The sequence below is a fragment of the Bacillus rossius genome, chromosome 3 (genome assembly GCF_032445375.1).
Source record: "Bacillus rossius redtenbacheri isolate Brsri chromosome 3, Brsri_v3, whole genome shotgun sequence".
In the NCBI taxonomy this organism is placed as follows: domain Eukaryota; kingdom Metazoa; phylum Arthropoda; class Insecta; order Phasmatodea; family Bacillidae; genus Bacillus; species Bacillus rossius.
This window is the reverse complement of record NC_086332.1, coordinates 117,964,280-117,983,838: the sequence shown is the minus strand read 5'-3', so window position 1 is coordinate 117,983,838 and position 19,559 is coordinate 117,964,280. Positions and strand designations below refer to the sequence as shown.

The window sequence follows — 19,559 nt, the reverse complement described above, 5'->3', positions numbered from 1 at the left end:
GCCTTCGACGAAATATTAGAAGCTTATCCCAATGACATTTAATAATATTGTGTTAGAAGGAAAAAAAGGAGACATTGAAGCAATTCGTTTTTTATTTTAATTCTGTCTCGTTTAATTTGATTAACATATATCAATCATTGATTAACATATATACTTAAATATGTAAAATGTACTCACATAAATACAACAGCTATTTTTTACTACTTCAACGTATTTTTAATTCATATTTGAAATTACCTCTCAAACCAAGTGTACAACAAAAACTTTAGGGGTTTTTGATCGACATTTAGGGGTATTTGAAGTTGGTCCTAGGGGGAACATTTTGTAGGAGTTGGCATCACTGTGAATTTATTATACATATATATATATATATATATATATATATATATATATATATATATATATATACACACACACAGGTAGCCTAAGTATACACACAATTCAGAAGAATGAAATGCATCCAATTTTATGGTTTCACATGACTGACAACTTTATACAAGTCATTAGTCGCATGTCAATTAGATGTGTAGTAAAAAAATATGCAAAAGGTGAAAGTATATATTAAAGAATTGTTCATTTGAAGAACAAATTAAGTATGTTTACCTACTAGGCCTAGAATGGGTAGCTAGACAAAAAATACAATTTTTTATCGTTTACTTGAAACTAAAAAACTAGCACAATCATGGAATTTGATTGCTCTGATATAAAATAGCTTTCAATGGACCCATAGAACAATTTTGAGAACACTTAACCTATATTTTGTAACTGCAAAAGACTAATGTAACTTTAAAATAAAATCGATAATGAAAATTATGGAACTTAACTTTGCTCACTTATTGTTATCAAGATTAGAGACTAATATGCAAAATTATTATCATAAACTTCACCAAATAGGCTAGCTTTAGCTTTCATTGAACATATGTTTTGGCATGTCCTTTGCTACAAATGTGTAACAACCATATAATTTTTATAAAGTTTCGTTGCCTTGGTTAAGTGTTACGTATATTGACTAAATATTTAGTGTCTGCTGTGACATAATAAATTAATTTAATTAGTGGGGTTATCTTAAATGGATCCTTCACAGTTGAGTTGAGCAACAAAAAACTGCTAGGAACAACTTACAAGAATAAAGGCTATCAAAATCTGCAAATGGGACTGTGGTCTAATACAGTTTACTACTTACCACGTATTATCATCTCCGTCTATTGCCATTTTATCATGATGGTAACAAATAACCACAAACTGTCTTTCAAATCATAATCTGCAGACCCGAGATCTCGTTCTCGACTGGCACGTCTAATAGCGATTGTCAACTGTTTCCGTCAGTGGTTTCTTCTTTGTAATTTGTATAGATGGCACGTCGGTAGCTGTGCGGCTGTCATGACGACTGCAAGCAGAATCGTTGAAGCCGGCGACGGCGGAATTTCGTGGTCAAAATGGTCCGTAGCCGCGATCTTGGGTGTCCCCGTAGCTGCCGGAGTTGGCTACTGGTGCTGGAGGCATTTTGGAACAGAAATTGGCCTGGGAAAGAAATCGCCGTCATCAGATGGGCGAACCAGGTCAGCGTTAGATGTCCCCCGGAAAATTGGGGAAGCTGATGCAAGTGAATTCACGGCTGGAATGACCGAAGAACAGGTATGTTTAGTATGGATTTTAGAAAGTTGAAACTAGTTCTTAAAGACATTGTCACTGTAGTGTTTCTAACATAACCTCGCCTCTAGTTTTCTACAAGTCATATTATGTATGGTCACAGTGAAAATTATACATCTGGTCTAGTTTTTTTGTATTTAACAATTGTCATTTCTAACGTTTTCCAGTGGATTGCACAGAGTCCACACTCTGTGTCCCAAACATCAGAAATATGATTCAGGTTGTAGGCCTATTATAGTTATTGCTTTTCTTGACTACCTTCTCAAATTATTCCCCCACCCCAGATTTCCTTACATTACTACCCCTAGGTTTTTATAGCTTGAGGCATCACCTATAACAACTCCTCTACAGCTGTAGTCCCTCTTAAGAACATTCCCTTTCCTTTTGAACCTGACTTTTTTTCCACATTTATCCTCATTCCGTTCCTCTCCACCCGCTCTTCCAGCCTGTTTAATTTAAATCCTCCTGCAACCCTCTCACCTCAGCATACCCATACACAATAGTCATTTTCAAAGAGTCACTAGGTACTTGAAATGTTATTTAGTGTCACACCAGTAACTACACCATGAGACGAGCAACCTTAAGGGGCACGGTTTGAAAATTTTGAGTTTATAGCCTATGTGAAAATATTTTAATTTCTAGTTATACTACTTAATAATAGGTTGGGAAACAAACATACTCTTAGAAATACCAACTGGCATACACACCAACCAATATATTTTCAGGACTATTCTGGATTGCAGTACCATACCAATATTCATGACATCACCAAGAATGTGTCACATACATCATTACCACACCTACTTTTTTCGTGACAAGGGAAGGAGTGTGGGGGTTTTGGGCAAGAAACTATTATTCACATACCTATGTTGTTTACTTATAATTATTTTTTGGTATATTTAATTTTAATATAAATAACCACCACCGACCTACTCCGTTCTACTTCTTTTTTTTAATACAAATAACAAATTGGTCAGTGTTCCGTATCACGTATCCATATTTATCCCTGGATCCTGATAACATGATCAGACTTTACATTTTGATCCTCTAGTATGTACGTACATGATACTTGCTGTTTTAATTTAGTACGTCAAAATTAACTTTGGAAAATAAGAACATGCTTGAACTGTGGAGAGATTTCTTTGTATTGAATTTGCTAATAAGATAGAAACTATTATGTAGGCATATTTAAGCAATATGATAATTTTCCTATAAACTTACATTAAAACTTTTAAGTAATAATAAACTTCAGTATCAGTAATTTAGAGTATACACTTCTTTTTTTTTTCATTAAGTGTAAAACTTGATATTTGCCAGAAACTAAATGTTGAACCAGAATAAAAAAAGTTGGCAACCAACTTTAAAACATTGTTTCTAATTGAGGCATTAATCACAACAGACTCTCTAATGCCAAAACTATTTAATTTATTGTGGGGGAAAATTAAATACTTAAAACTATTTAATTTATTGTGGGGGAAAATTAAATACTTATTATAAGTATAAATTTTATAATGCCCTAATAGATTTTATGAACATTATTAGTCGCACCTGTGTTTTCGTACCATGTGCGTCTCTGCCTGAGGACGGGAGCAGATAGCAGTTCCCAAAACATTGCTTGTTTCTGTTTTAGAAAACTATTGTGTTTTGTTTCGTCTTTTCATTTTGTCCTGTTTTTTGTCTCATTTCAACTGTTGTGCTGAATTTTTTTGGGTTCAATATTTTTGTGCTGTCATCATTTGTGGTGGTTTTTTCGTTCTGTCAGTATTTTTTTTATTTTTTTTCTTTGTTTGTTGACCATATTCCTGTTATGGAATATTATGTGGTGTTTATATCCTGTTGACAACAGCAATTTTTTGGTTAATTTGTGTTTTTGTCTTTTTTTTGTGTAGGTAGTTTTCTTCTACAGACATACGTGTGCTTAGCAATGGTGTATGTCCAAAAGCATATGTACATCAAGTCATGCACTCCCATTGCACAAATCTTTCAAAGATAATAACATTATTAAGTTTTCATATATTGTAAATCCTTCTTACACTCATCAAAGTACTATTTAAAATGGATACCATTTTCATTAGCACAGTTCTGTAGAAGTATTCTAATAGACAATCACACCATTGCAAATATTTCATGGTTGATGTAAATGTACACAAATATAACCACAGTGCCAAAGGATATTTTCCGGGTATAGCCTTCACGCCTTACTTTTTTTTATGTGTAACATTGTAGCTCTTGGTATACGGCATTTGGTAGGGGTAATTTTGTGAATGGAACTGAAGTCGCATGGAACGGAAATACGTAACCACAGTGCTGCCATCTAGTGGATGGCGTAAACCAAAGTTAACAAAGCCAAAGGGAAACCTTATAGTATTAACTGTTTAATGAATTTTAACAAGATGGGCAGTATGTATATTAATAAAATTCCGTTTTGAAAATCAGGTCCAAAGCCAGGAATTAGTATTTTTTTCAAGTCTTTTCACCTTTATTGGAGCTGTTTCATTATATAGTTTTAACTTTTCGCTCTGGAAATCGAATGATTTGATAGTCAACGTAGCTGCTGCGGCAGCGAATTCTAACGACGGGTGCGGTAAGTCTGTGATTCGCATCAAGATGTGTTGTTGGAAACACAATTTGTGTATATTTATCACACTTGGCATTATTTTAAAGAAGTGTATTTTAAATTTTGTTTCCAAGTTTCGTATCATAAGTTTATTTGCAACATGAAACAATGAATTGGACCGTTACCTACCAAGGAGGATAGATAGGCTTTTTTTTTATAAAGACAATTCAGTTGTAGGCCTAAGTGCTATGTTTGGTTGGTGATAGATATTATTGAAATCTGCAAGCCCATACATATATATATTTTTGAATCTTCATGCTATATAGTTTTTTTTTGTGGTGGGCACTCTTTAATCGGGGCTCTTTGGTTCAGCGCTGTCTGTAATCCAGCCCGGATCAAGCTGTTTGTGTTCAGATTCATTCCTGTGGATGCTTGTTTGTGATGAGCTAAGCATGTGATATGTGTACAGTATTACAACTGGGTACGTACTGTGTACATCCGTAGAGCAGCTCATTGCAAATGTATTTAAATAGCATTGCACTTTTTTATATTCAATATTTTTTGTATTTCCTTTTAAGCTATATTGGGTGGGTAAAAGTTCGGTGTCATTTATCCAAGTTGATCCCTTGATCCTGCAGGCATGATCCAGTATGCATACATTGATCATGTGGATATGATACGTGCTGTTTTAATTTATTGCATTGGAAGATTCTAGACATAACAGACTTGTGATGATGAAAAAATTTCCACGAGACCGATCATAATTGGTTTGTCTTGTGATTTTGGGTTTTTGTTTTGCTAGGATCTTTCGACATATTAAATTAAATCAACAAACATAATGTACTACAGGATCATGCAATCAGGATCAACGTTTATACGTGATACAGAACGTTACCTAGAGCAGGGGAGGTGGAAGGTAGACTGACTGGAAAAGGGGAGGGGTTGAAGGAACCTGGGTATAGTGGGAGGAGAGATTGTGAGTGGAAGATCCAAAGGAAGTGGAGACAAAAGGAAAGAGGGAAGCACTCATTCCTGGTGTAGTGTTAAATTTTGAATGTTTCACGTCATGTATGACAACAATTGTAATGAAACAACTTAATGTTTTAAATGTAAATGTTTCAATTATAAAAGTGGGTAAAATTATAGTGTGTTCTCCTAAGATACTAATTAAAAAGCAACTAACTACTTAATTCTGGGAATTGACACACCAAGTTTAAGTAAGCTCAAAATGGGTGCCATAAAATGACAAAATTAAAAATTATTTCATATAAATCAAAACTGACTTGAATTATTAACACTTTCTTGATAATATTATGGAAACAACTTACCTTACATCAATGGTAAGCATAATTCACCAATATAAAATGTGAACAAAATACATTTTGGTTCAACTAAATCAGATAATCCTTCAATATGTCATATCCAAAATAATGATGAGTATAAAATTGAAATCCCTACCATATATACACACACACACACACATACGTATTTTAAAGCTGAAGATTTTGTTTGTTTGTTTGTTTGTTTGTTTGTTTGTTTGTTTGAACGCGCTAATCTCAGGAACCACTGGTCCGATTTGAAAAATTATTTCAGTATTGGATAGTACATTTATCGAGGAAGGCTGTAGGCTATATTATATTATCAATAACATTAGAGATCCTTACTAAAAGTCCAATTTAGAATCAAATGCGTTGGATGGTGTTAGATACAACATGCAGTACACGTACGAAGTGTGTGTTGACAATGCTGCATGCGCTAGAAGTTTATTTCCTATTGCCTATTAACATTGTTGCCACACACTAGATGCCTTATCATTCTTATTTTTCCCATACAAGTAAAAAACACCCGTGTGATATTAACAACGAAGCAATCAGTACCCTCATAAGAGTTCAATTAGAATTTAAATACTTTTTATCACTTTAAATCGCAAACCTAAGCTATTGTTTTTTTTTCCTCTCTCTGTGTTTAATTTGTTTTTTTATTGCCCTTTTTTTTCCAAGTATATATATTTTACAGACTTGAAACTTCACAGTAATGTTACTTATGTTACGCAGGATGACATTTTCCTAAAATTAGATCCCATGGGTAGTTAAAACCAGGCAACAGTGGGTACTTTGTCTGCATGAGAACAGGATTTTGCATTGTTCATGCCTTCTGCGTCTCCATGGCAACGGGCATCGCGCGGCAGTGGCGTACCCACAAGGAGGGGCATGTATAATGAGCGGCGCATGAGTGATCTGCCTGTAGACTGCCGTAGCGAAGTACGGGTACATCAGTTGTACGTTGCGTGCACGAGTCGGGAAACCATCGGTGCTATTCATTTTCTCTCCGGTACATTATACAGCATTCTAAGAAATTTTCACTGAATTTTTTTTATTTACCATTACTGTAAATGGGAGATGTGGCTTAATTTTTTTCCATTAGTATAGCCGTGCAAAGCCGGGTCGGGCAGCTAGTGTATATATATATATATATATATATATATATATATATATATATATATATATATATATAAAATAAAGTACTCAGGCTTGAACTCAGTTCTTTAAAAGCAAGACCTCTGGGATTAATGTAATCCAAGTTTATGATTAAATAAAACTTAACAAGTGAGTAAATCAATTATGTAATAAACTCAAAGATCATAAAGTTAAATCATTGAATGTGTGTACAGGCAACAGTTTTAATCAAAGTATTAGTGTTGAACAAAATTTTAACAAAATTACAATTGCTGGAATATAAGTCTTTAAAATTCATTTTGGTTTGAGTTTCGGACAGTGATACAAAATACTCACTGTTAAATAGACAGTAAATTTCAGGAAGATTATAGTATCTCACTCAGTCTCAGTCTTAAGTGATCTTTCCTTGCCTACGTCATATGAAGCAGCTCTCCACTTGACGGCACTCCACGTTACGAGTTGGGGTCATCTGCTTGATCCTGGAATCCCAGGTTAGGACGAGGTAGTGGTCCCACGTTGCATGCAGCTGGGCTGGGCGGATGGTAGGGACGATTACACCAACCCACATTCCTCCTTTCTTCCTACCAGGTCCTGGACAGCTCGGAACTGGTGAACCCATTGGCTTGAAATCTCTGCCTGTTCAGAACTGTGCAGCAAAGTTGAACTGGCTTGCCGTGTTTATTCCAAATTGACAGTAGATTTGTTGTTATCTTCTGTCGTAGTTGGTAATTTCCAACATTGGCAAATATTGTGGTTATCGTGTAGAACTTTTCCATTAAATATTTAGACTACTTTCTTCTGAAAATTACCTAAAATCAGTCTAATATAACTAATAATCTTCATTACTGTCGACCGTGGACATTTCAGTCTAGTTTGGAATAATATTTTAGAATCAATTACACATCCTTTAATATAACTATCTACAACACCCAAGAAACTTCTTGATTTTAGGATGGTTCAATAGGTACAGACTTCTTTTTCTAGAAGGTTTTCTTGTTTATTCACTTCAACGACCAAACTTCAGTTCTCACATCAAACATTAGAAAATCAAAATTTATGCTTTGTTTCTAAATGTTTTCTTTAAATAAACCCATAGTTATAAATTACTTTTTGTCACTACTTTAAAATGAGAGATTTAAAACATGTATTCAATTGTCAAGTAGTCAAAACAAACCAAATTAAAATAAACAATTATATAGCACACAAAATTTCATAATTCATAGAGAGAGGAAAAAAATATTACTATGTAAATTTTCATAATTGTTTTTGGAATTGCTGGAAATTACTATTTATTAACACTGATAAGAATGTGGCAGGGGTGGAATGGCCAGAGGGGAGATATTGGTTGTGACAGGTGGAAGGACCTACAACAAAGCTTCAGGAAAGGGGAGATTAAAGTATGGGGAGAACTTCTTGCCACCATGCGAAAGCCCAATTGCAAGCGTATTCTTGAATTTAATTTAATTTTACTGTATTTATGGATTAGTACATTCAGACTCATTGTACTAAAAATACCAGTTTTTATTTTATTATCCAAAAATTTAATGAGTTAGATATGTGATAAAGTACCCTAAATTTTATTTATTAGTTCTCTTACAGTAAAGATAAGTTTTTGAAACAAGTTTTTTTAATAAGGGAAAAATCCCTATCTTTACCTAAATCTACTTGAATGGCAGGATAGTAAAAATTTAAGTAATTTAACAATATTTTTAATTCTCTTCATTAAGGTTTTTAAAAGATTAATGTCTTGTTTAGTTTAAGCATTTATTAATTTTTTTAAAAATGTTAAATTTAGGTACATATAAGTCCCAAATCTTTAATCTAAATCTAAATCTTTAATATAAACAAATACAGTAAGTCTCCATGCTACTTAACATTCAAAGTCTTGACAATTATTTCCCTATCTCTAAAATGGTGTTATTTTATCAATTTAGTTACTGGCATGTATCATGTGTGATGGGCTTGCTAGCAATTTGAAGGCTATCGCCATTGTGACCATAGGCCTTATATAGTTGCAAGAGGACCACGCTGGTTGACCTTATCTTTGTGTCCATTTGTCATACTTGCACAATTCAATAGGTGCAGAGCCCAGTGGAACAAAGACATCTTCATATTAAACACCGGTGTGGTGTTGCCGCAACTGGTCATCTATTCATACCCTTCACACAAAGATTTTGCTGTACTTTTTTTATGATGTGTGTTTCCAACACTAAAAATGCCCTTTTAGGTTCAAGAACAGCAAAGGGTTTTTATTTGGTTGCTGTTAAGAAGTGATCAATCATGTGTTTTAAGTAGCTGTAGTTTCTCTTGGCGTGCAGAATCCCCTGAAGAAGGCCCTAGCCCACAAGGATGCTGGCAACAAGCTGTTCAAGGCCGGCAAGTACGCAGAAGCTATAGAATGCTACAACATGGCCATTGAGGTGTGTCCCACAGACAAGAAGCAAGATTTGGCAACATTCTACCAGAACAGGGCTGCAGCATACGAACAGATGGTAAGTAAGATCTAAGTGGATGTGCTTTGGGAAATTTGGTTGTACTAGTTTTAAACCATACATATTGTTAGTGTAATAATTTTTTTTATTGTATTGGGCATATAGATAGACTACCGACCACGAGGCATCCTAACGATCCCTTATGAGCAAAACTCCGCGTCCTCAAAACAATCACGTGAACAACGGGAAAACAAACATTGTCTGCACCAGATTGCCAAGGCTCGCAACGTAACCGCGTCATCAGCGGGCCCTGCTGCAACAGGGTCACGCGCTAGACCAGGGCAAACATCGTGCAACCATGCATTCTTTACAGCACAGCAGAGACCCACATTCTTACGCTCAAGTAACCCAACCTGCGTACGACAGATACCGAGGTAAAATTGAAAAAGAGAGAAGAAAAAATTTTAAAAGAACTATACCAAAAATATTAACCCCGCGACAATATGCTATTCAATTCTAAGTTTAAAGGTGCTTCTTGGACTCATCATTGTCGCAATGTACTATGAGTTCATCTGTGTTTTTTTACTACTGAATTGGGTTCCTGCGGCAAGCCTTATCAATATGATCTACATTCAGCGTGCTAATGTGTAACTCTTGGCTGTATCACAGCACAGTCATACTGTGAGCTGCATTGTTGGCATACTGTGGAGAGAGAGTTTGTGTGTGTGTTTGCGTGTGTTTGTTTGTGTGTGGTTGCATGGGGGCATGTGTGTGCTGGGGGGGGGGGGGGGGGGCCATGCACATGCACGCATGCATTGTGGGAGGCCAGGTCTATGCGTGCCTGCGAGGAGGCATATAAATACGACGAGTGTGTCTATATATATATACACACACACAGACAGACTTGAGGGGAGTCTACTTTATTCAGGAAATCTCAACTTGCATTCGTATATTTTCATAACAGATTTATGTTTGAAATAATGACTGCCATGGTTAAACATGTCATAGCACTAGTTTGTTAGCAAGTTCAATTCTAGCACTGATAGTAATTGTGAACCAGACATTTATAATTTTGTTTTCTAGGTTGTCTGGATCTGAGCACCATTTTACACAGCTACCTATGGTGAAGTTGGGAGCCACATATTTGTGTATTTCAGTGCTTCCACATCACCAGCAGTGGCTTAAAGTGGGTAACCAGTTAAGCATTGCAGTAAGCTGGTGGGTTTTCTCAAAGTATTCCTGTTTCCCCGCCCATTCATTTTGTCCATAGCCAAAGACAGACTGACAGACAGGGAGAATCTGGAAAACTGTGAGAACTCTGGGAATTGGCAAAGTTCCTGAAAACCTGCAAAACACAGTGAAAAACACTATGTTCAAATACAAAACTACTAAAGAGTAAGCTAGCAGTACTTAATTCTTCATACAATATAAAATCTAGTCTTAAAAACAAATTTGTTTTCATCATGAATTTATGTGTTATAAATAGTTCATATTTGATTTTTGCTAATATTAATTAAATGTAATCTGCACAAACAAATATGTTTTAATTTGAAGCACAACATGATCACAATAAATACTGTATGTTTTAAAGTTTGATCAAACAAAATTTAATATACTGGCAGTATTTTATATATATATATATATATATATATATATATATATATATATATATATATATATAGTGTACTTAAGTAGTGTTGATGATTATGATAACAATGCAAACTATATATTGTGCTGAAAAACCATTTCTCTATTGGGTATTTAATGCATGTTTGTTGAAATGTGTTTTGATAGTAATTTGTATTGTAGCATATCTGTTATGCCAGCTGGACCAATGAGAGGGGGGAAATTTTTTTGATGGGACAGTTTAAGGAAATTGGCTGATAAGAGTGTGAGAACCCCGAATGCTCATTGCTCATTGCTCATCAGTTTTTATATTATTTATTGAAATGTTTGGAATGAAAAGGCATAAATCATATCTTTCCAAGCTCTGCCTTGTTACAATGTGTTATGAATAGAGGCCTGACAAACTAGCAGAATAATTCGCGATAGGCTATAATCCAAGCATGCTTGTCTTTTAACTGCTTCAGTGATTGGGCCACTGTTTATCTGAAGGATTCTGGACCAGTGAAAAACTTTCAACCTAACAAGTAACGAATCACAAGCATCCCAGTTAACAGTTGTCGCTAGTCAGTAGCCAATGAGTAGGTGTAATTTGCATTGTGGATCGCGGAGTCCATCCTATAGGCAAATGAAATTGCAAATTTTTGCAACATGGTACTGTCTGTAATCACAAGGAGATGACTGATTTTCTATAGGGTTACTACAACTGTCTAATGATCGATCCAGTCCACGGATGTTAACTTTAGAATGTGCCTGCAGCTACATCCTAGGTCCTACCGAGCCAGAATTAAAGCTTTGGCGAAATATTAGAAAGTCCAAGATTCTTGAAGTGTGTGTGTGTAGGCTACTCATATTATCTTATATGTTAAATCTTGTTTATATATTTTATTTTTATTTTTTTTTCAATTTGTATTTGTCCGTCAATTATTTAGTTCTTATATTATATGTAAGTAATTTTTGTTTTTCTTTGCTATAGTTTTTATTAACCCATTCAGTCACACTTTATTTTCTAAGATATTAATTTTTTTTTTTAATTTTTAACAAAGTTTTTTATGTTTTATGTAGTTATCTTAGGCTAGAGTTATGATGTTAATATATAATTATAATAAAATGTATTTATTTCATTGCCATAAAGTATGATGTCAACTAGAATGTAAACCTTGACCCACACATTTAAAGTTTGATAAACTCCATGTATCATAGAGATTAAATGTCCACTGCAGTTTACTATTATACTGAAATCTTATCCTACTTGAACGACTTCTTAAAGAATTATATGGTTAAGTTTTAGACAAGGCCACATAAAATAAGTCAATGAAATAAAAAATAGGGCTTCCGATACTCGGTACAGGCTGACATTCAGCTCTGACTATCATGAGATATCGGCACAGGTATTGGTGGTATGGGAGGAAAAATACCTGCTCAAATTTCTTTTTCAAATGCTTGCTTTGTTTTGTTTGCTGGTTGTAAATGACCACGGATTCTCTTTGCTGCCAAATCATATCAGTCAACTTGTATTATTAAAGGCTAATCTATCATTAAATGTCTATTGGTTAACTATCAGTAAGCAAGAATATGTTTACCTAACAAATACCTGATGTACAGTGTTTCAATGAACTTGCTTTGGTTTTAGATTATTTATTTTAAAATTATGGTATTCAACAAATGTACAAAAAAAATATGTTTTGACTACTTATTGATAAAGTGTGCCCAGTTATTGTGAAGGTTGGTTGTGAGGTGGTATCTGAGTGTTGTAGGCCATAATGGAAGGAAACAAGGAGTAGTGTGTTGTGTGGTGGGTCTTGCAGAAGGTGTACGAGCGAGTGAAGGAGGACTGCTCCAAGGCTCTGGAGCTGAACCCCAAGTACGTGAAAGCTCTCCAGCGACGCGCGAAGGCGTGCGAGCTGACCCAGGACCTCCTGCAGAGCCTGGAGGACGTGACGGCCGCCTGCATGCTGGAGGGCTTCCAGAACCAGACCACGCTCCTCACGGCCGACCGCGTGCTGAAGGAGCTGGGTGCGTGACGCCGTCGCTGTATCCAGCCTCTGGAAAGCCAACAGTTTTTACTTATCTTCTTTCCTTACTAACGACACCTGGCTCTCTGACCCCTGTTGCGAGTGATTCCCTGTCGTGACGAGAGCGCCGGCCAGCCTAACACTCAGGGAGTGAACGGGTTCTCACCTTGTGGCTTACAACAGGGGGCCAGAACAACAGCGACCCCTCTAGCTGTCGGCCGCTCCAGACGCCATTTAGAATGAGTTTATGTCCATATTTTCAAGTCCTCTGTGCACCGCATGTCCGGTTTGTTATCTACCGCCCCCGTTCCTTCTGTGCCCAAAAAAAAGTCAATTAGGTTTTTAACTGCCCAGTTACTGTCCTGTTTCTCCATGGTCGCGGCTGTCCGACCCGGTCGACAGGTCGGGAAAAACATTGATGGCGGGGCGCAGATAAATAGGGGGTCCGCCTCCCATCCCCCAAAGTCTGGTGTCTCATACCCACACACACACTGCCTCACGGTTGTCGTGTCCGTATTATCGGGAAGATGCCAAAAATGCTCCCACGGCCGTCCTAGTTTTAATATTGCGCAGTCATGACTTGGAGGCAAAGGAGAATATTACTCCAGTTCGTTAACCTGCAATGCTTTTACTTAGATTTTTCTTACCTGACTGCAAGAGAGCCTAAGTCACTAGTCTCTGATTGTGCCTTCATTCCATGACAATCACGTGCTGTGAAATCCCTTGTGTTTATTTGGCCCTGATCCATATCTACAAATATTCTAGACTTAACATTGAACAATTCACTTAAAGGCTTTTAAAGAATACAGTAGAACCCCCATTTTGCGAACACGGATTTAACGAAAACAGCGATTTAACGTAAAGGTTTTCAGGAACCATCAAAAAACACCAATTTATTAAAATAATAATATAGATTTCCAAAAAATGAAAGTAAATTTTAAAATAAATCCACTCTGTGGTGTCAGTAATAGAATGGAGGTACTATATATTAATATGTGCCTTTGCATCATCTGTCCAAACAAAAAAAAAATTGTTCAAATTGCTTAAAAACTCCGGGCGCTGTAACTGAATTGCGTAGGTGCGTGCCATTGTGCGCGCCTGGATAGATAGACTGTCCGCGACACGTCATGAAGGGTTTCTTTGTCTGCATCCCCCTCCCCCTCCCCCTTCCATATCCCTAGCTTTACTCACCATGTTATCTTCCAATCACGCCCGCATACTAACAGTGCTAGCCAATAATCACACGTTTCCAAATATTCCCTTTCCCATCCTCCAGGTTTTTTCAACTTGAGACCACGTCACACCAATACGCCATTATCATTATTCTCAGTAAGAGCTTTGTGCGCGGTGTCTAGTTTTTGGAATACATTTTTTATAAGTGCTGTTCAGACTTTAATTTTTTGCTTTTCTTCTTGGATTTTGACTACAGATTGCTATTGGAATTGACTACACTGCCTGTTGATGACCTGCTTAGCTTTTTTATTGGTACATGACTTTATTTACTGTTTTTGAATATCGGCTTTGTTACGTTTTTTTGACGACTCGTTTATGTTTTTTCATCTTTGATTGTGAAATTATAACATTATGAGTGGGAAAAAGCGTACTTCATACACGCTTCAGCAGAAGTTTGAAATAATCATAAACGTTGAAGATGGAAAGTTGACAAAGTCTGAGATAGCACGGCAGCACAAGATATTGGCGTCGACCCTGTCTATGATATGGAAACGTAGGGGCGCGATTATGAGTGGTGTAGAGAGGGAGGGTCGCAACGTGAAGGCTAAACACCTTAAAGGGTCAACACATGTTGAACTGGAAACTGCAGTCTTTGATTGGTTCGCGCAGCAAAGAGCCCTAGGTGTACCAATCAGCGGGCCAATGATACAGCAGAAGGCTGATATGTTTGAGGATGGGCATCGAGTTCAAAGCCTCAAGAGGGTGGCTCGACAGGTTCAAGAACCTCCACATCATCACAGCCATAAAATCTGCGGCGAGAGTGCAGATGTACCAGATGGCTCTGTCGAAAATTGGCTGCCGGTGTTACAGAACATTCTGTCGCGCTACCACCCACGGGACGTGTACAACGCAGACGAGACTGCCTTGTTTTACAACATGCTTCCGGAGCGGACCCTTGCGGTAAAAGGGGATGCATGTAAGGGAGGGAAGAATATTAAGGAACGCCTCACTGCCCTCCTTTGTTGCAACATGGATGGCAGTGAGAAACTGAAGGCAGTCGTGATCGGCAAGTTGCAAACCCCACGTGTGTTTAAAGGACATTCACGTGTTTTGTTTACATGTCAATATAAATGGGATAAGAAGGCATGGATGACATCGGTTCTGTTTACGAACTGGGTTCGTGCGTTCGACTCCCGCATGCGTGCAGTGTTGTGCTCTTAGTTGACAACTGCCCCGCCCATCCATAGATTGAGAAGCTGACCAATGTCGAACCTGTATTTCTACCACCCAACACGACTTCCGCCCTTCAGCCATTGGATTAAGGAATTATTAAGGCGATGAAAGCCCATTATTCAAGTAGATGGACGGCCAGCATAATCATGGATCTAGATCTGGGGCGGGAGATTAAAAAATGGAGCGTATTAAAGGTGATGCACGAACTCCGCAGAGCATGGGACAGTCACGTCCAACACGATACGAAATTGCGTTCGCCATTCCTGCTTTGTTGTCGGCAAAGCCCCCACCCTTCCTCAGCCAGTTGCTGCTGATGAAGATGCAGACGACCCTGACGATGTCGCCATGCCTGATCTGCCCCGTGAGCTCCAGCCAGGGCCGTCCGACGAGCCTCTGCCAGGGCCGTCCAACGAGCCTCTGCCAGGGCCGTCCAACGAGCCTCTGCCAGGGCCGTCCAACGAGCCTCTGCCAGGGCCGTCCAACGAGCCTCTGCCAGGGCCGTCCAACGAGCCTCTGCCAGGGCCGCACGCCTCCCCATGTTTCAACATCTTTTCAATAAGTGACGAGGGAAGGTGGAAGGAAATTGCTCCAGACTGTAATTTTGAAGATTACGTTTGTGCTGCCGACGGGGTTGCAGTCTGGGGCGAACGTGACATCGACTTCGTCCGACACGAGTCAACTGATGAGGGGTAGGAAAGTGAAGAGGAAACAGAATCTCCAAAGCCATCAAGGGAGGCATGCCTTAATGCGCTGCAAATTTTTGAAGACGTAGTAAACAGTGACCCTATTCCACCCCAGAATTGGTGGGTCATCTAGAGTTTTTTCAAAAATATGTAGCACAGAAGGTAGTATACAAAAAGAAGCAGGCCTCCATCAAGGACTTTTTTATTTAAAGTTTTAAGTGTTTGTGTGCTGCAAACACAATACAGGTCACGGCATAGCGCCTACGTACTGTGGGCATTCGTGCCAGCTTACAAAAAACTCACAAAAAACATGGATTTTTTATAATTGGGGGGACGGGGGTCATTGAAAATTGGTAAATCGGATTTAACGAAACATTGATTTAGAGTAAACATTTTCGGTAACCATAACACTTCGTTAAATCGTGGCTATACTGTACTTTAAACCAGAACTAATTTAATTATTATTAAAAAAAATTGTATTTTGGGCACAGTATTTTCATTTTGGTGTTAAATATTTTAACAGCTAAATTTCCAAAACAATTGTACTTGTAATAATTTCTATCTATTTTGTGTTTTGTATGAGAGATGAAAATTTGTTATTTTTGTTTAATTTCAAGTGCTTAGTTTTTGTTTTTGGATAGTTAAAGATGTGGCTTTCTAAATATATGACTGAACAGGAAGTGGTGCAAAAATTATATATACATATTTATCTTTTATTTTAATGTATACAGTTTGTACAAAGAAATAATTTTGTGATAGCTTATGTTTGATGTGTATTGAACAAAAAGGTTCCAGAACAAAATCAGTGTATAATAAATCATCCTGTAGTTCAAAAGTATATTTCGACGTTTATAATTAATTGTGAATAACGTATTTATGGATGTGTGAACTATTTAATACATGTTCTGCATGACTACTGAAGAATTCCATGATAGTTTGTGAAGAAATATTATATTTCATGCATTGTAATAATATTATCAAACATTTGAATCACCGCATCAATTTGTAAGAAGACGAGAATACCCTATAGCTTCAATAGTAGAGTTCACAGCAAGAGACAATATAATTAATATCCTATTTTTGAACTAAATTCAATATGCCTAGAACATTAAGATAAGTGGTGTTTTAGAAAAATAGCTACAACATCAAGACTTTCAGCTCATTAGTTAAGAACGAGTTCTTTATGACGACGGAAGGAAGCAACAATGTGTGACCATCCTGAGAGCCATTTACATTTGAATCCTACCTCAGACCCTGTTCTTTGAGTCACCAGCTGAAAACCCGAAGGCACCGGAATAGTAACGTGGTTCGTGACTAGTACTAATTGCTGCTGGAAGCTGGCAATTCATTGATTATTCTTCATGAGCATTGAATAGTTCTGTTTGATGTCACAATGCTAAAGGTACTGTCTGTTTCTTAAAGGTAATATTGCACCACTGTCTTGATGTCCAAGCCAAATTCATGTCTTTTATTTTTAATGAATTATTAATTTTTAACTTCTTGGTTGAATCAAATCATTTTGATACCAATCATTGCCAACTGATTCAAATAACTATTTAACTTGAGTAGATTAGTCTGTTCTTAGATATTGAATCACATGCTGTTTAATTTAACTATACACTTGAATTTGAGTAATTTAGACTCAGAAATCCATCTCTCCAAGCATTAAGCTAAGCCAGAGCATGCAATTATATTTATTTTAATAAAAGTTTCAAAATAAGTAAATGTAGCAATTGAAGAATTATCTATTTAAAATTGTATTTTTGGTAATGACAGAATCGTGCCACACTTGAAATCATTATTAAATCTGACAAGCTGTATCTATTTACAACTGAATACATTTTATTTTCTGTTGGAAATCCTTTGTGAACCATTGAATGGAAAATATGTTTGTTCACAAAATAACACCAAAAATGCATACTTATTAATGTCGCATCTGAATTATTTAAAATAATTTTTAGTTTCTTTAAAATAAATACATTGAAGCTTAGTGTGATTGTCCTCATAGCTCATTGTGGAATTTGATTGTCTAATATTCTTAGGAACACACACTTTAGTTTGGTACATTTTTTAAAGTTTGAAATGCACAAATCGCACATCATAGTTAATAACAAGATAGATTTATTGAACATTGTGTAGGCATTTAGAGTTGTCACTACACTGGCTTCCAATCTTACAGTATGCAATAATTTTTCACCTGATAATGGGTACTTTTCAAATGGCAGGTCTTACAACATGTTGACTGTTTTTAATTTCTAGGTAGGAAACATGCCAAGGAAGCGATGGCAAAGCGTGTTCCTATAATGCCCTCTAAGCATTTCATCAAGACCTACTTCTCATCATTTGTTGAGGATCCATTTACCAAGAGTTTGAAAAATGGCAAGGAAAGTGACTCTGCCGAAGCTGATTTGAGGTATGTATTTGCAAATGTTCTGAAACTATTTCTAAATAACATACATGTATTACCTAGTAGGGGTGTGCGAGTATTCGAAAAATATAATATATTCATGAATAATTTGATATTCATTAATAATTTAATATTCAATCAACATTTTAAGTTTTTTTTTTTTTTATTTTTTTTTTTCCCCACTACCTATAGAGACACCCAGTGGGATTCATTCACAAAAATTTAATTGGAAAAATCTAACCTGTATAAGGCTAAGATTTATTGAGAAATTAGATTTGTTTTCTGCATCATTATATACATACATTCTTTTTCTATCTTGCAAACAATCCGTGATTATGATTTTCATTTTACGTCTCTTTATTATGATTCCATATACAGTAAATGCTAATCACTCCAGGTTCCACAGGGATTTTTGAAAACTTCTGATTTCTGCGCAGAACTAAAATTCTCAGTTTCATATTAGTACTGTAGTACAAAAGAATTGTATTTATTCTTAATTAATGTGCCTGGTACATTATGTTGCTGAGGCTTTTGCGCTGGTGTCCGGCATCTGGCTGAAGGATGGGAATTTCTAAAAACATGCCAGTCAGAGTTTGTGTGTAGATTTTGTGAGAGTGTGTGGCAATAGAAAGACTGGAGCCCGATGTAGAGGAGTTTTTTTTTTTTTTTTTCCGTTGGTTAAAGAAATCCTTGTAGTTAGTAGTTATAGGGGGAGGGGTTAGATTTTTCTCCACACTTTTGGTGGTGGATTTCAATAGATGGGAAAGGAAACCGTGGTGTAAAACAAATAGTAGTCTGTATGTAGTAGTGCTGGTATTGGAGGGCTTTTTAAGGAGGAAGGGGGAATGTTGCAGTAATACCATCTCACCCCCTTCCATAATAATAAAGGTAGGACAGAAATGTCAAAGGATTAAGGTGCAACATTATTGCCTGTATTTCTTACGCAACAATTAGCTGACACGGAACACAAAGACTTCATGTATTTTACCTATGTATGGAATTCTACTGAAGACAATTTATTGTGCGATTCCTATTTGAGGGCGTAGCATTTTTTTCCTTTACAAGCACCACTGTTCAATTTCAACCTTCAACTGTGGGCAGAAAGAGAGGACAAGGTGTGGGGAAGGGATAAATGTTGCCACTTTCAAGCTAAACGAGAGAAGCAGGGCATATTCTTTGTTACCAAAGTCCCGCCCACTTTCCCTCTTCAATCCTAGTTGCTGTGTATCTCCTGACCTAGCCATGCGCTAACAAGCTAAGCAGTGTGTGTTTCCAACGTGAACCTGAACTTGGGCGACTTCAGAGAGGCCACTTGACTACCTGCCTGGCT

The 19,559-nt window shown here is 36.8% G+C and overlaps 2 protein-coding genes across 4 annotated transcripts in view; one reads left to right on the top strand and one right to left on the bottom strand.

Moving 5' to 3' along the window:
* Nucleotides 1-1,496, bottom strand: part of LOC134531190 (TBC1 domain family member 23) — a 205,305-nt gene extending 203,809 nt beyond the window's left edge. For 2 of the 3 annotated variants that reach the window (XR_010074961.1, XM_063366831.1), the window contains exon 1: nt 1,184-1,327. Coding sequence is in view for 2 of the 3 variants with exons in the window: in XM_063366831.1 (XP_063222901.1) it covers nt 1,184-1,212 (29 nt within the window). In the remaining variant the exon portion in view is untranslated. Of the gene's footprint in view, nt 1-1,183 lie in introns of all 3 variants that reach the window. The other variant, XM_063366832.1, reaches the window with a different exon arrangement.
* LOC134531191 (mitochondrial import receptor subunit TOM70) overlaps nt 1-19,559 on the top strand; it is a 118,955-nt gene that overhangs the window by 994 nt on the left and 98,402 nt on the right. The window contains exons 2-5 of the mRNA XM_063366833.1: nt 1,353-1,635; nt 8,982-9,155; nt 12,527-12,734; nt 18,082-18,235. Coding sequence (XP_063222903.1) covers nt 1,381-1,635; nt 8,982-9,155; nt 12,527-12,734; nt 18,082-18,235 — 791 coding nt within the window. The 5' untranslated portion in view covers nt 1,353-1,380. The remainder of the gene's footprint in view (nt 1-1,352; nt 1,636-8,981; nt 9,156-12,526; nt 12,735-18,081; nt 18,236-19,559) is intronic.